The sequence below is a fragment of the Mycetomoellerius zeteki genome, unplaced genomic scaffold (assembly GCF_001594055.1).
Source record: "Mycetomoellerius zeteki isolate Tzet28-1 unplaced genomic scaffold, Tzet1.0 scaffold106, whole genome shotgun sequence".
Classification (NCBI taxonomy): domain Eukaryota; kingdom Metazoa; phylum Arthropoda; class Insecta; order Hymenoptera; family Formicidae; genus Mycetomoellerius; species Mycetomoellerius zeteki.
Window position 1 is genome coordinate 5,319,476 of NW_017255975.1, and position 17,657 is coordinate 5,337,132.

At 30.7% G+C, this 17,657-nt stretch overlaps 5 protein-coding genes and 1 pseudogene across 5 annotated transcripts in view; 1 reads left to right on the forward strand and 5 right to left on the reverse strand.

Annotated features, from left to right (window-relative positions):
- Nucleotides 1–17,657, reverse strand: part of LOC108723499 (dynein heavy chain 1, axonemal) — a 107,340-nt gene that overhangs the window by 59,753 nt on the left and 29,930 nt on the right. The window lies entirely within an intron of this gene.
- LOC108723488 (thyrotropin-releasing hormone receptor) overlaps nucleotides 1–17,657 on the forward strand; it is a 39,377-nt gene that overhangs the window by 16,885 nt on the left and 4,835 nt on the right. The gene's annotated exons all lie outside the window — the stretch shown is intronic.
- Nucleotides 1,898–3,854, reverse strand: LOC108723473 (cytochrome P450 9e2-like). The gene has a single exon (XM_018449274.1). It carries the CDS (start codon nucleotides 3,797–3,799, stop codon nucleotides 2,282–2,284), a length of 1,518 nt encoding a protein of 505 aa, XP_018304776.1. The 5' UTR covers nucleotides 3,800–3,854; the 3' UTR covers nucleotides 1,898–2,281.
- Nucleotides 6,642–8,277, reverse strand: LOC108723495 (cytochrome P450 9e2-like; annotated as a pseudogene).
- LOC108723479 (cytochrome P450 9e2-like) lies at nucleotides 10,612–12,160 on the reverse strand. Its single transcript, XM_018449284.1, has one exon. The coding sequence runs from the start codon at nucleotides 12,127–12,129 to the stop codon at nucleotides 10,612–10,614; it is 1,518 nt and encodes a 505-aa protein (XP_018304786.1). The 5' UTR covers nucleotides 12,130–12,160.
- Nucleotides 14,479–16,392, reverse strand: LOC108723467 (cytochrome P450 9e2). Its single transcript, XM_018449260.1, has one exon. It carries the CDS (start codon nucleotides 16,095–16,097, stop codon nucleotides 14,535–14,537), a length of 1,563 nt encoding a protein of 520 aa, XP_018304762.1. The 5' UTR covers nucleotides 16,098–16,392; the 3' UTR covers nucleotides 14,479–14,534.

Consider the following 17,657-nt stretch of genomic DNA (forward strand, 5'->3'; position numbering starts at 1 on the left):
ATATTCAAAAAAATATAATTTAAAAGAATTTTCTTTCTTCGACAAAATTTTCAATTATTCCTTTAACTTTATTTATTTCTCTTATAGATTGTCAAAGTAATATAATCATTAATGTTACTGATAGTACGATTTAAAATCATATCTTGAATTATAATTATCGAAACTATGATATTTCTTTGAAATATTTTATGTAGATCTTTTTATAGTTATCAATTTTATATTTAAGGTAAAAATTTAATTTAATTAGAAAAATTCTTTCTTTTTTCAAATACTTTATACATAACCTATTCTAAAGTGATATAATAATCGAATAATAATAAAATGCTCACATTTTTTGATATATATAGTTTAAAAAATTAATCAAATTAAAACATTCAACAACATTTTTCATTACCTTACAAATTACACATTACCTTACAATTCCATACCATATCGTATTTTAAATTACCTTTATCTAGAAGTTATTAATTTTATATTAAAAATTAATTAATATATAATAAATTTACGTTTCTTAAAAAGTGAATTGTAATAGTAATATGAAATAATACAAAATCAATATTCATTATCATTTGCAAAGCTTATCTAATTTACATATAAACAAACATAATAAAGAAGGAATTAAGTGTATATATTACTAATACTATAATTACTGTATTTTATAAGAATTTTAAATGTTGATAAATTTTACTTTGCTTTAAGAAAAAATAACAATACGTATTAAAATAAAATAGCTCCTCTAAAACTTTTAATTACTTACATGTTTAGTCGAGGAAATCTCTCGATATAATTTAAAAGGTCAATTTTAAATACACATTAGGTGTATAAATAACTTTTCCTGCGACCAACTTTAGACCAACATGCTAACAAAAGTATATTTAAATTTCGGCGCCCAATTATTCTTCCATTAAAATTGCTCAACCTGTATTTCAAAAGCTGTATAACAATTTGCAATTAAATTAACTACATTTTTAGTTTAATTGGAAGTGAACGCTGAAAAAGTATTGTACATATTCACGATTATCCTTTACTATTTTTCTCACGCATTTTATAACTGCCAGTCAAACAACAAGAAAAATTTATAAGATTTGCAGTAACAATATTGTGTTAAGCAAGAACGTACCGAAATTGGTTTAAAAAATTTAAATGTGGTGATTTCGAAGTGAACAATAAATCGCTTTGCAAAGCGAGCCGAAAGATTATTTCGCTACAGTATTCGTAAGTTGCCTGGAAGATTACAAAAAGTGATAGATTCAAAAAGAAAATAAGATACTTGAGCCGAATAAGGCCTACCTATATAATTAATTTTATTTTTTTTAAATTCTCTATTTATGGGGATATTGAAATAAACTAAGTGAGAACCAAATCTTCATTTCATTCACTCCCAAAAATAAAATATATTATTTATATAGAATATATGTAAATGAAAACAAAAAAAAATTTTATTAAACTCTAACATTGGGCCTTATTACATGCATATGAACATAATAAAGCACAAATCAAAAATAAATTAAAAATAACAAAGAAAATAAACATTTTCTTTCTAAAACAGTTTTAAAATGATTATTAATCATAGAAAGGAAATTCCTTAGGACTTACTCTACTCTCAAATATTACAATTATCTTTAATTGTTTGTAATTAACTTTTCAATCTTTGAAAATTTGTAGCAATTTGAATGCAATTTTGGCTTCTTAAAAGATAGTACCATTGAAAATCGTTATTCTCTGGCATAAACTCCATAACAAACAAATAATAATAGCTATAATAAAAATCACATAAGTGGGCCTTATTTAATAAGCATATGTTTAAAAAAAAATACTTATACTTATTTCAAAAAAATTATTTATAGTTATTTTCCATAGTTAGGAAGTTGAATAATATTATAATGAATTATAATAAATTACGAAACATTGTATACTGGTAATTTTTGCAGGGGATTGTTATAAAAATGGCTCATTCTAGCCTCATACACACAAATTTTTGTTGTGTTAAACAAACGTGTTGCTCGAATCCAAATCTTTAATCCTTTTTTATCTATTTCCTATGACACATCTTTTAAGCATATAGTGCAGGTTTTAAAGTAATAAATTTAAAAGTGGGCCTTATTTAGTGCCTGGGCCTTATTCGGATCAGGTCCTTACTCTGATTGAAATGTTTGTTTATATTAAATAAATATATTATTAAAAAGATCGCGAAAACTTATGCATGTTCCCAATAACATCATGCTTAAAACAAAAAATGTATGGTACACTGTTCCACAACTTTGTATCGATCCAATAAGCATTATGTAACAGGAGCCTTCGATTTCCTCACTCGCAACTTCAACCAAAAACCTCCGTCCGCCATCATGAGGAACATTTTCTTGTTAAATAACATAGGAATTCGAGTTTTAATGTCAGGTTCGAGATCGCAACGCCAAAGTAGATAAAACAGCATAACTTTGGCCTGCATTAGAGCAAACCTGTTACCTATGCAAATTCTGGGTCCAATACCAAATGGCATATAGACCGAGTTATCTACATCACCGTTAAGAAATCTGTCTGGATCAAACTTATCTGGATGCGGATAGTACTTTGGATCGCGATGCAAACTGAAACTCGGAATCCATATGCTATCTCCAGGCTTTAACGTGATCGGTTCGCCATCCGGAGTCGCTGATGGTAATTTCGTTTCTTTAACGCATTTTCTGTCAAGGAAAGATACTATTGGATACAATCTGAGAGCTTCATGTATTACGGCGTCTAAATACTTCATACAATTGATAGCCTCGTAGGTAGGTTTGCCATTGGTCTGTCTGAGAACATCGTCGATTTCTTCTCTCAATCTTCCCTGAACATCAGGATTGACACCGATTTCGTGCGTCATGAAACACATAGCTGTTGCTATAGTATCGAATCCAGCGAGAAAGAAAACGAACGCTTGAGCCGTCATTTCGTTAATGTCGTACTCAGGGCCATTCTTCTTTCTGGACTCCATCATCAATTGAATCATGTCCGGGCGAACAATTCCTTGCTCATCTCTGATCTTCACTGTGGTGGCAACAATATCTTTGAAAAAATTCTCTACCTTTGGGCCAAACATTCTCAGCTTGATGAGTTTCGCAAGTTGCGGGAAGTTTCTATGCATTAGAAACTTGAAAGCTAACCAGCCATCAAAATTTAATGCCTCCTTGCCAAGTAAGAAGAATTCGTTATTCGGATTTTTAAAAGAATCCACTTCAATACCGAAGGCACACGTGGCCACTGTATCATTAGTGTATCTAGAAAATAAGTTCTTCATATCATACGTTTTGGCATCTTCAGTCTGAGTTACCACAAAATTGGAGAAGTTCTCGGCACACTGGCAAATAAGTCCAAACATCATCTTCATTTTGCTGGATGTGAAACTGGGACTAAGAAGTTTCCGCATTTCGCGCCAGTGATCTCCTTTCATATTAAACAGATTTCTCCCGGCTATCGGATCAAGAGTTTCATTGACGAAGCCATGGTGATCGCAGAAGTTATCAAACTGTTTTACAGCGATTGTGGAAATCAAATCTGGGTCACGAATAACGAACATTGGCATCATAAAATCGTAGAAGCCGAAGAATTTTGCGTTCGAGAAGAGGTTATACATTTTTTGTTGAAGCTCCATATGACACATACGTCGAAAAACAAAAGGCGCCATGTTTCCTAATATTGGAATCGGTCGCACATGGGGAATTTTTAGTTGTTCGAAGTAAGATGATTTAAACTTATTTAGAACAAAATAGAAGCAGATACTTGCTGTTAGAATAAACAAAAGTAATGTAAAAGGCTCCATTATGACAAAAATTTTCGGATTGTCTGGTAATGAGATGCGCGCACCACGAGCGAGATTCTACTGACTACTGCATGCTGTATGTATGTACATATGATGACATCGGAAATTGCGTAGATATGAAGTATATGAACGTTGCAAAGTTCAAGTCACTTTTCCTTGAGATAATAATATTCTTCGTCATTCTACAAATATATTCATTTGGAGAATACGGTAGTGTCTTAACGCTAAAGCGCAGTGTTAATATACGACAGTTATCACTTTTATTAAATAAATTAGGTTAGAGAAAAGATCAATTAGTATTTTATTTTATCAATATCATGTTACCAACGCCTTTTAATGAAGTAATAGATACAACATCGTTTAAATAATTGATAATATTTATTATATCTTTATCCAATTGGATACATAAATAAAAATAGGAATTTATTTTTATTTTTGTTTATTCTTTCGTTCTTTATATAACCTTACGTTTAGTGTATTTTTTAACTTATTCTAATTGATAATAGAAGAAGTAATGCAACAAGTAACAAAATTTGTAACTGTTACTTTTATCAGAATTCATAAATTTATTTCTTTATTTTCAACCACACGTTTCCTATAATTATATTGTTACAAGAGTTTGAAATTAATATACCAAATGTATCTAGGAGTAAAACCAAAATAGAACAAATTGAGTTTTTAGAAGTATATTAATATATACAGCCATTGACAAAATTATTAGGCACCCTTGCTTTTTCTAAATTTTTCACAACTGAATGTGCATAAGCTCTCTATTTGCGTGTTGTTTTCATGCTACTGACTTTGTGAGAAGGTCAAGCAACTGAGGCATATAAGTTTCTTAGAGAAATGATAATATGTACAAAACTGTTTAGTGTGCATTTCGACTTCGAATAATACGGACGTTATCAGTCTTGTTTCGAGCAATTGCTAGGCAATTCTTTATCTTATTATTGTTAACATATTATCCGAGATTTCAAAATATGCCTAAAACACGCGAGTTGAGTGAAGGAAAACGGGCTCAGATTATTGTGTTGCATTCCGTAGGATTATCTCAAGTGCAAATAGCAAAAAAAATAAAATGCTCCCGTTGCGCAGTTCAAACTACAAATTTATATGATTATTTAAGAAATAAATGATAACATTTATAAAGATAGTGTTATTTATTTCCTTATAAATTGAAGAAATTGTTAAATAAATAAGGTGCCTAATAATTTTGTCAATGGCTGTATATATAAACATGTTCTTCTTTCATAATTAAACAACTCTATTGTTATATGAATTTTCATTTATTGTTTGTGTTTCAATATGCACTTGGACATGAATGTATTGTACCCTTACAAATTGATGTAAAAAAATAAATTCAAAATTAGTTTTGTTAAAAAATAATGTTTATTTTTATAACAATTTTGTTAATCCTTTGTTTTTTTTCTCTATTTCAAGAAAATGTGATAAAATAAGGTTACTTTTTTTATAATAAGAAAAATATATAATGATCAAAGAATATATGTGCAAATATGTCGATGTTCTTTATAGGGGAGACTGATGCCTGTTAGCACAACAGGCAAATTGGCATTGCGTTCCGTTTATGTATTTATGGCAAAGAAAACAATGGAAAAGTTACCGCAAAGTGTCTCTTTTATAATGTGAGTTCTTTTCCCTAAGTTTCATTTTAATCAAACAAGTTTACGTTAAAAATCAAACAAATATATTACATATAAGAAGAAGAGAAAAATTTGATTCAAGAGGGGACATATACCATAATTTTTTGAGCGTTTCATAATTTCGTATTAACGTCCATCATCTTGCGGAAGTAAATGTAAGAGATGTTTTATTAGTTAAAGATATATTTATATTGCTATATGTAACTTTTACTACATGTTACGTTGAGAAATAACAGTAATTTGTTATAGTAAAATGATTAAAATTACATATATATATATAGGGATGGGTTGCGTTTGCTCATATTTTAAGAAAGGTTAGCTAGACTTGCAATACCGCGCGTGTGAACATTTAGACTAATTACAACTTATATATAACTCTGATAAAATACTTTATATTTAATAACTTTATATTAAAATTAAAACTAAAATAATTTATATTTATATTTCTGTAAAAATTACACTCAGTATTTGATTATTAAAAAGTAACTTTAAAAAATATGTTTACCAAGAAATACATATTTGCGATCTCTTTTTTATATCTATTAGGTTTTCATTAACTTAATATACTTATAGTTTGTTGTACAGAGAACTTATACCGCGATCTGTACCAATTTACTTCAATATCATATAATTAAAACGATTATGTATTATCAATTTTTTTATTAATATTATAAATAAATGTTGTATTACATTATGCTCTGCAAATTTGTTTTATGCAAGTGCTACTAACTTAAGCATTTAATATAAATTTATACTTTTAAAACATAAACGGCAAGAATAATATAACAAAACATCAACATCCATTACATATTATTTACAAAACTCATCTAATTTATATTAATAAATGAATACAATAAAAAAGAAGTTGTATGTTATATTAAGAGTACCAGAATTATTGTGTTATAATGACATTTTAAGTGTTAAGAAATTTTTACTTTACCTTTCTTTTAAGAAAAAGTAATTATACATATTTAAAATAACAGCTTTTATAAAATTTTAAATTTTTTACATGTTTAATTGAAGAAAAGATAAATTTTTTTACATGTTTAAAGAGAAAGCTCGCGTTATAATTTAACGGATCCGTCAAATATATAATTTTATATTCGAAAAGAATGTATAAATATGTATTATTACTGTTCCTTAATTTTATGTCTGTTATATAAACATTGCGTAACAAAGGTCTACGATTTTCTTACTCGCAACTTCAACCAAAAATCTCCGTCCGCCATCATAAGAACTGTTTCCTTCTTTAACACCATAGGAATACGAGTTTTAATGTCAGGTTCGAGATCGCCAAAGTAGATAGAACAGCACGACTTTTGCCTGCATTAGGGCAAACCTGTTACCTATGCAGATTCTGGATCCAACACCAAATGGCATATAGACCGAGTTATCTACATCACCGTTAAGAAATCTGTCTGGATCAAACTTATTTGGATGCTGATAGTACTTTGGATCGCGATGCAGACAATAATTCGGAAACCATACACTATCACCAGGTTTTACCGTGATCGGTTCACCATCCGGAGTCGCTGATGGTAATTTGGTTTCCTTAACGCATTTTCTGTCAAGAAAAGGTCCTATTGGATACAATCTGAGAGCTTCATTTATCACGGCGTCCACACTGAAAAAAAATATAGTCAATTTTAATAAATATTTAGTTCAATACGGCCAACTAAACATTTACTTACAGTAGATAAATATTATATTTGTTCAGTAAAAAGAATGATTGTTAAATCAAATTAATGTTTCTTGTATCAAATAAATATATCTTTATATTTAATAAATATTTAGTTGGCAGTATTGAACTAAATATTTGTTAAAATTGACTATATTTTTTTTCAGTGCAAATATTTCATACAATTGATAGCCTCCTAGGTAGGTTTGCCGTCTGTTTGCCTAAGAACATCGTCGACTTCCTCTCTCAATTTTCTCTGAACATCAGGATTGACACCAATTTCGTACGTTGTGAAACACATAGCTGTTGATATAGTTTCAAATCCAGCGAGAAAGAAAACAAATGCTTGGGCCGTCATTTCGTTAATGTCATACTCAGGGCCGTTGTTCTTGTTTCTGGTCTCCATCATCAATTGAGTCATGTTCGGGTGAACAATTCCTTGTTCATCTCTGGTTTTCACTGTGGTGGCAACAATATTTTTGAAAAAATTCTCTACTTTTGGGCCAAATATTCTCAGGTTGATGAGTTTCGCAAATTGCGGAAAGTTTCTATGTATTAAAAACTTGAAAGCTAACCAGTCATCAATTTAATGTCCCCTTGCCAAGTAAGAAGCATTCGTTATTCGAATTTTTAAAAGAATCCACTTAATACCGAAGGCACACGTGGCTACTGTATCATTGGTACATCTATAATAAAAAGTAAGTCCTGCAAATTATACGTTTTGGCATCTTCAGTCTGTGTTGCCACAAAATTGGAGAAGTTCTCGGCACACTGGCAAATAAGTCCAAACATCATCTTCATCTTGCTGGATGTGAAACTGGGACTAAGAAGTTTTCGCATTTCGCGCCAGCGATCTCTTTCCATGTTACACAGATTTCTGCTGGCTATCGGATCAAGAGTTTTATTAACGAAGCCATGGTAATCGCAGAAGTTATCAAACTGTTTTATAGTTATCATAGAAATCAAGTCTGAATCACGAATAACGAAGACCGGCGTTAAAAAATCGTAGAGGCTGAAGAACTTTGCGTTCGAGGGAAGAAATTATATATTTTTTCTTGAAGCTCCATATGACACATACGTCGAAAAACAAAAGGTGCCATGTTTCCTAATATTGGAATCGGTCGCACATGGGGAATTTTCAGTTGCTCGAAGTAAGATGATTTAAACTGACTTAGAATAAAATATAAGCACTCACTGTTAGAATGAATAGAAGTAAAATAAAAGGCTCCATCATGACAAAAATTTTTTGATTGATTGATGATGAGATGCGCACACAACGAGCGAGATTCTATTATCTACACGAAAAAAAAAAATTGACTGCTGGAGCAAATTAGATGGTAAAATATGGCATAGCATTTTTAATTGACTGCAGCAGCCAATTTTTGATTGCATTAGCCTATCCGCAATGTTAGTATAGGATTTCGATAGGCTAACACAACCAAAAATTGGCTGCTGCAATCAATTAAAAATGCTATGCCATATTTAACCATTTAACTTGCTGCAGCAGTCAATCTTGTTTTTCAGTGTACTGCATGCTGTATGTACGCCACGATAAAATTAATGACATCAAAAATTGCGTAGATATGAAATATATAAACGTTGCAAAGTCACTCTTCCTATCTCCTTGAGATAACAATATTCTTCGCCATTCTTCACAAATATATTCTTCTGGAGACACGGTAGTGTCTCAACGCTAAAGTAAGCGCAGTATTAACAGGGTTGGGTAAGTTAACTATTTTTTTTAACTAAGTTAAGTTAAAGTTAACAGCCTTGAAAATTTAACTTAATTAAAATTCAAGTTAATCCATAATGAAATTAATTGTATTAAAAGTTAAGTTAGTAAAAAAAGTAATTGAAAAGTTAAAAGTTAAATTTGGTCCGATCGAACGACCAAAAAAAAAAGAAAAAGAAAAATTGACCATTTTACATAATTTTTCATATTTTTCCTTTCTCAGCACATTTATTAAAGAATCTGGTTATTTTTGTTCACAAATAACGATTATACAATATAAAATTTCTAAATTATATACTCATTATCCTCTCGCATTGTGTCTGAGCATTAACTAAAAAAAAATCAAATTAAAAGTTAATAGTTACCGATAAAATGTAACTAAGTTAAGTTAAAATTAATTAACTTTTTAACTTTTTAACTTAACTTTTATCTTTTTAATTTAGCACTACCCAATCCTGAGTATTAATATTAAAAAGTGCAGGATAATACCGGATACCGAATACTTTCCGGATATCCGGTTCATCTCTAATTAATATACAACAGTTATCATCTTTTATTAAATAAATTGCGTTAGAGAAAAAATCAATTAGTATTTTATTTTATCCATATCATATTATAATATCAACGTTTTTTAATGAAGTAATAGATACAACGTCGTTTAAATAACTTATAATATTTATTATGTTTTTAGCCAACTGAATACATAAATAATAAAAGCATTATAGGAATTTGTTTTTATTTTTTTTATCCTTTTTTTCTTTATATACCCTGATGTTTTGTGTATTTTTTAATTTATCGTGATTGATAATAGGAGAAGTAATGCAACAAGTAACTAAAGGAGGGCGTCTAAAAATGGCCAAAGTTGGCCCTGAATGGACACCATTAAAACCTATGCAGTTGTAATTTTGAAAGTCCGTACATTCATGGAATAATATTATCCAGGAAAGCTTGGGAAACCTTCCAAAAATAATAAAATAGGTCATTTAAAGAAACGCTCTGCAAAAAAACTCATTGTTTCTAATAAACGAGGATAGATTTCAAAATTAATGGTGTGTTTACATTTAATACAAGTTGGATTATGAAATGCTATAAGAATACACTACCAGGAAGATCTACAAATATACAGGGTGTCTCATTTTAAATAATGCATTAAGATTCCTCGAAAACTATGGTAGATATGGAAAAATGTTTCAAACAAAAGTTATTTGATTCGGAGGGAGACATAAGAAGGTACCATTGATTTGATCTTGAGTGGCGTCACAAGACCAGATCAAGGTCACGTCGATTTTTTTAAATGGAACACCCTATTTTTCATTGCATCTTCTTGTAGTTTATCTCGAGAGCTTTTCAAAACACTATAATTAAGTTCATTTTCATTAAATATTTTTTGAGTTATAAGGCTTGAAAGTTACAGTACCGCTGGCATTAACATTACGCAAGGTGTCCGATCGACGACTAAAATGTCTTGAATGTTGTTCAGGATCATGTCCTGGATAACATTTGTCAAGATCAAGGCCATTGGAGATTATTCCTTTTATTTTCATTTTTACACTAAAAATTCATTTTTACGTAAAACCTATATAATTTTACCATTATAATATAATTACCATTATAATATAATTTTACCTATATAATACTACCATTATACATTCTATATAATTTTACATTTGAAAAGAATGTAAATGTGTACTATTACTGTTCCTTAATTTTGTCTGTTCGATAAACATTATGTAACAAAAATCTACGACTTCCTTACTCGTAACTCCAACCAGAAACCTCCGTCCGCCATCATAAGAAGTGTTTCCTTCTTTAATACCATAGGAATACGAGTTTTAATATCAGGTTCGAGATCGCAACGCCAAAGTAGATAGAACAGCACGACTTTTGCCTGCATTAGGGCAAACCTGTTACCTATGCAGATTCTGGGTCCAACACCAAATGGCATATAGACCGAGTTATCTACATCACCGTTAAGAAATCTGTCTGGATCAAACTTATTTGGATGCTGATAGTACTTTGGATCGCGATGCAGACAATAATTCGGAAACCATACACTATCACCAGGTTTTACCGTGATCGGTTCACCATCCGGAGTCGCTGATGGTAATTTGGTTTCCTTAACGCATTTTCTGTCAAGAAAAGGTCCTATTGGATACAGTCTGAGAGCTTCATTTATCACGGCGTCCAAATACTTCATGCAATTGATTGCCTCGTAGGTAGGTTTACCGTTGGTCTGTCTGAGAACATCGTCAATTTCTTCTCTCAATCTTCCCTGAACATCAGGATTGACACCGATTTCGTGCGTCATGAAACACATAGCTGTTGATATGGCATTGTACCCGGCGAGAAAGAAAACAAACGCTTGGGCTGTCATTTCGTTAATGTCATACTCAAGTCCACTATCATTGTTCCTGGTCTCCATCATCAATTGAATTACGTCCGGGCGAATAATTCCCTGCTCATCTCTGGTCTTCACTGTGGTGGCAACAATATCTTTGAAAAAATTCTCTACTTTTAGGCCAAACATTCTCAGTTTAAAGAGTTTCGCAAGTTGCGGGAAGTTTCTTTGCATCAAAAACCTCAAGACCAACCAGCCATCAAAATTGAATGATTCTTTGCCAAGTAGAAAGAACTCATTGTTTGGATGCTTAAAAGAATCCACATCAATACCGAAGGCACACGTGGCCACTGTATCGGTGGTGTATCTAGAAAGTAAGTCTTTCATATCATACGTTTTGGCTGCTTCTCCGGATTGCGTTGTCACAAAATTGACTAAGTTTTCGGCACACTGGCAAATAAGTCCAAACATTATCTTTATCTTGCTAGATGTAAAGCTGGGGCTCAGAAGCTTCCGCATTTCGCGCCAGTCATTTCCACACAGGTCAAACAAATTTTTATTGGCTATCGGATCGAGAGTTTTGTTGGTGAAGCCGGAATGATCGCAGAAGTTATCGAATTGTTTAATGGCGATCATGGAAATCAATTCTGGGTCACGAATAACGATGACTGGCGTTATAAAATCATAAAGGCCGAAGAACTTTGCGTCCGGGAAGAAATTATATATTTTTTGTAGAAGCTCCATATGAGATATACGTCGAAAAGCAAAAGGCGCCATGTTACCCAACAATGGAATCGGTCGCAGATGAGGAATATTCAGTTGCTCGAAATAAGATAATTTAACAGATATCTTACTTAAAACAAAATAATATAAGCAGATACTCGCTGTTAAAACAGTGAGAGATAAAGTAGAAAGCTCCATCGCGATATAAATTTCAAATTGACTAGCGATGAGGTGCACACACTACGAGCGAGATTCTACTACTAATTACGTACGTATCGTGAAATATATATATGTCGGAGGTGTGCAGTTATGGACATGGTAAAAAGTCTCTCTCTTTAAAACAATGGTGCTAATTGTCATTTTTCTTAATATGTTTACATTAAGTCGTCCCTGAGATGTCCCTGAGCGTCGCGCGCTATGACATAACAGCAATTAAGTGAGGAGTAGGAACGGTAATAGGCATAAATACTGAATACCGACACATTCAAATTTCAAACTATAAAACTCCGACCTTGGACAACTCTATCTACAATATTTTGTAATTTTTATTGTGTCTGCTCGATTTGTTTATACAAGGTACATTGGCTGCGTTCAGCAGAGAAAGCAGCTTTGCAACTGTTGTAAAATTCTTCAATACGATTGGTTCTTGCTTTTGGTTCCTGACAGATCTAAATGTATAAACCAATCATATTGAAGAATTTTACAACAGTTGCAAAGCTGCTTTCTCTGCTGAACGCAGCCATTATATCTGTCCATGAATCACATACGACATGTGTTAGCGTTGATGAGCGTTCATTTCAACACACTCACAGATGAGCATCTAAACATAGTCTGTAACTGGTCATATTTAAACCTTTATATCTAGAAAATTATTGCTTGAAATAAAAAATTACAAATAATTCTTGTTGAGTACAATAGGATGGGAAGTACAATAGAAAATAGACTAAAAATATAAAAGAGATTAGAGCGATGAGTGTGATTCAAGTATAATTAAGAGAATGAGCGGGATAAGTAAAAGAAGGAAACAGAACAGCTAAGTTACGAGTAGAGAGAGTGCAGGAGTGGATGGATGAGAGTGGATGGATGAGTGTAGAAATATAATAATTGTAAACCAAGTTCAAGTTCTTGACTGTTAGCAGAATTAAAAGTAAATTGGGTTGAATTGAGTATAATTGTTTTAATATATTTTTATCAGAAATTCTAAATTTATTTCTTTATTTTTTACCGGTCTTCTTGTTGTTATAATATCGCGTCTTTTTATAATAATAATAATAATATCACAAAATTTTGAAATTAATATATCAAATATATCTTGAAGTAAAAATCAAAATACAGCAAGTTAATTTTTTTTTAGCAGTAATAACATTTCTAGCAGTATGTAACATTATTTAAACGTGTTTTTATTTATTAATTAAAATTTTTATTTTTATATTAATTTTTATTTATTATTCATTCTGTAATATACATTTAAAAGATACAGTGTTTATCAAGAAGTATACATCAGCATTCCATTTTCTATTTTTATTACGTTTTTTACATTGTGATATTTATCAATTAAAATTTATCGAATTATCGGGACAAGTTGATTATACACTGCAGCTAGTTCGTATTTTACTTAATTCAAAAAAATTAGACAATATACAGAACCATTCTTAGCATGAAAATATATTAAAAAATTTTCTTTATCATATTACATTTTAATCATAATTAGTTATTTAAAAAACCTAATGCTGAAATTTTGTGAAAACTGTGTCAATGAGCTCTAGTTTCTTCAACGTATGGTTAAGGCTGTAGATTGTTGAAGCAATATCAAGTAAATTTACTGATACAAAAATTAAAAATCTCTTTTTAAATTGTAATTGGAAATAATAATTTCTCGTTTTGACTTTTTATTGAAACATCAATATTTTATATTTATCGTAAAAATTAGATTGAACTGAAAGATATTGCTACAATTAGCCCAAATTCTTCTGCATATAATTATTTGTAAAAGTGATAAGTGATAATAATTTGTAAATTGATAATAATTTGAATAAATTGCTTATATCTATTATTTTTTGATAAATTTAGTTTAAGAAATTTTCTTAAACAAGACTAAACTAAAACATTTAACATCATTAACATTAAGTATTTGTTATAACATAATACCGTTTCGTATATCATTATTACATGTTTAAAAAATTTTCTTTAGGCAGATGTTATTAACTAAAAAATCTGACATAAGTTTATGTTCCTTAAAACATGAAGTGCAAGATTAATAAAATAATGCAAAACATCAATATTTATTATTACTTACATATTTTATCTAATTTATATAAATGAAGACAACAAGAAAAAAATCGTATGTTTATACTAATAGTATTAGGATTATTGTGTTTTTTATAATAACATTTTAAATGAGAAACTTTGATATCACTTTGTTTATAAAAAATAACAATGCATATTTAAAATAACAACATTTCTAAAACTTTTAATTTTTTGTGTGTTAATTGAAGAAAAGGTAAATTTTGTTAGATGTTTAAAAAAAGAGTTCTTATTACAATTTAAATGGTCAATATTAAATATATAATTTCATGCTTGAAACGAATTGTAAATATACATTATTACTGTCCCTCAATTCTGTGTCCGTTTGATAAACATGGTGTAACAGGAATCTTCGATTTCTTCGGTCGTAATTTCAACCAGAAACCTCCATCTGGCAACAAAGCTATGGTTTTCTTTTTCAACATCAATGGAATTCTAGTTTTAACGTCGAGTTCAATATCACAATGCCAAAGTAAATAGAACAGCACGATTTTTATTTCCATTAGAGCGAATCTGTTACCTATACAGATTCTGGGTCCAATACCAAATGGCATATACACTGAGTTATTTACATCACCATTAAGGAATCTGTCTGGATCGAACTTATCTGGATCCTGATAGTACTTTGAATCACGATGCAAACAGAAAACTGGGAACCATATGCGATCTCCAGGCTTTATCATGATTGGTTTGCCATCCGGAGTCGCTGATGGTAATTCGGTCTCTTTGACACATTTTCTATCAAGGAAATGTGCTATTGAATACAGTCTCAGAGTTTCATTTATTACGGCGTCCAAATACTTCATGCGATTAATAGCCTCGTAGGTAGGTTTGTCGTTGGTCTGTCTGAGAACATCGTCGATTTCTTCTCTCAATCTTCCCTGAACATCAGGATTGACACCGATTTCGTGCGTCATGAAACACATAGCTGTTGATATAGTATCGAATCCGCCGAGAAAGAAAACGAACGCCTGGGCTGTCATTTCGTTGATATCGAACTCAGATCTACTATCATCGTTCCTCGTCTCCATCATCAATTGAATCATGTCTGGGCGAACAATTCCCTGTTCATCTCTGGCTTTCACTGTGGTGGCAACGACATTTTTGAAAAAATTTTCTACCCTTGGGCCAAACATTCTTAGTTTAAAGAATTTCGCAAGTTGCGGGAAGTTGAGATGCATTTGAAACTTGAAAGCCAACCAGCCATCAAAATTTAATGCCTCCTTGCCAAGTAAGAAGAATTCGTTGTTCGGATTTTTAAAAGAATTCACGTCGATACCGAAGGCGCACGTAGCTATTGTGTCGTTAGTGTATCTGGAAAGTAAGTCCTTCATATTATACGTTTTGGCAGCTTCTCCGGACTGCGTTATCACAAAATTGGTTAAGTTCTCGGCGGATTGGCACATAAGTTCGAACATCATCTTCATCTTGCTGGATGTGAAACTGGGACTAAGAAGTTTTCGCATTTCGCGCCAGTGATCTCCTTTCATGTTAAACAGATTTCTGGCGGCTATCGGATCAAGAGTTTCGTTAACGAAGCCTTGATGGTCGCAGAAGTTATCAAACTGTTTTATAGCGATCGTGGAAATCAAATCTGGATCACGAATAACGAAGATCGGTGTTAAAAAATCGTAGAGGCCGAAGAACTTTGCGTCCGGGAAGAAATTATATATTTTTTGTAGAAGCTCCATATGAGATATACGTCGAAAAGCGTAAGGCGCCATGTTACCCAACAATGGAATCGGTCGCAGATGAGGAATATTCAGTTGCTCGAAGTAAGATGATTTAAACTTACTTAGAACAAAATAATATAAACAGATAATCGCTGTTAAAATAGTCAGAAGCAAAGTAGAAGACTCCATCGTGATAAAGATTTCCAAATTAGTTGTACAAGAAGAAAATGTTTCTTATTATTAGGTTTTCTGATTGTTGTCAACAGAGAGTTTTTATTTCAGATTGATGAAACGATGTTTACACGTGACTGTTAAACTAGTGTCAATGTCACAGAGCAAGAAGGAGCACAAAATTACTAATTACATTATAATAATAGTTTTGTCAATTGTTTTTAGATATATTGTCTAACTGGAAATAGAAACGGTTAGCTCAGTTTATTAACTGGCGATGTGATACACGCACCATGAGCAAAATTCTACTACTGACTTCTGTACTCACGATAAGATTAATACTCTTGTAAATGCGCAAATATGATGTTCAATTTATCTATCCTTGAGATGATAGTGCACTTCGTCGTACTTCATAAACATGTTCATATCAATACATAACAGTGTCGCTTTTTTTAATAAATCGGGTTAAAAGTCGATTGATATTTTATTTTAATAATTCCATTGGTTAATGTTTTTTAATAAGTTAACTAAGTAAGAGATGTGCCAATTATGTTCAAAGTTAGAAGTTGGAATAATATTTCTGTATGTATTTTAAATACATTTATCTCAGATATATGACTTTTAAACTTAATACTTTTTAAGAAAACATATATACAATATTTTGTTTTAATAACTTATTAAATAATATTTATTGTGTATACCGATTCGATATATGAATAATAAAACACAATAGGAGATTATAGATTAGATATGGGAGATTATTTCACCATAAAACATCTTCACAAATTGATATAAACGGATCTATATCTAATGGAATATAAATTAAAGAATAATTTTATTGAAAAATACTATTTATTTTATAATTATTTTACTACTTTATTAGTCTTCCTTTTATTTTTATTATCTTTTTTTTTATTTTTTTTCCCAAGAAAATGCAATAACTTTGAGGGTACTTTATAAGTTTATACTACTGCCCAAAAAGCTGCACAAGTTACAACACTTAACTGTAAATATTTTTTATTTTATCAGAGCATATTCAGCTATAGCGGTTTTAATAACTTTTTTTTTATCATATCAACGTTTATCTTCTTTTTTTCTATCATTTTAATCCACTAAAATAAATAAATAATTTTAAAAAGGATGTAAATTATAATTTAATAAATTGAATTTTAATTAAAAATATATGTGCCTTTAGTGTGAATGTTTTTCTAAATAAAATTTTAATAACAATAATACTATACATCAATTGATTATATTTACCGTGAACTTATTTTTATTGATGTGTAAAATTGCTCTTTATTAAGCGAATTGTTGGAGTTAAGTGAGTTGAAGGTTAACCGATGATGTATGGGTTCTTTATTGATGTATAAGACGTGTAATATCGTGGTATAATTGAATAGGAGGTACTGGGTGCCTTCTATTTAGGAACATAAGTCAACACAAGTATCGTTCTGTCTTTATTATAATATAGAATATTACTAAATGGAAGGCAGCCAATTTCTTGCGTTGAGATAATAAAAAGCATAGAATACTTTTATAGATTTGCTGCGTAATCTTTTAGAAAAAATTTTGATTAAA

Excerpts from the sequence above, each read along its gene's own strand:
- LOC108723473 (XM_018449274.1), bottom strand. The coding sequence starts at position 3,799 with ATGGAGCCTTTTACATTACTTTTGTTTATTCTAACAGCAAGTATCTGC.
- LOC108723479 (XM_018449284.1), bottom strand. The coding sequence starts at position 12,129 with ATGGAGCTTTCTACTTTATCTCTCACTGTTTTAACAGCGAGTATCTGC.
- LOC108723467 (XM_018449260.1), bottom strand. The coding sequence starts at position 16,097 with ATGGAGTCTTCTACTTTGCTTCTGACTATTTTAACAGCGATTATCTGT.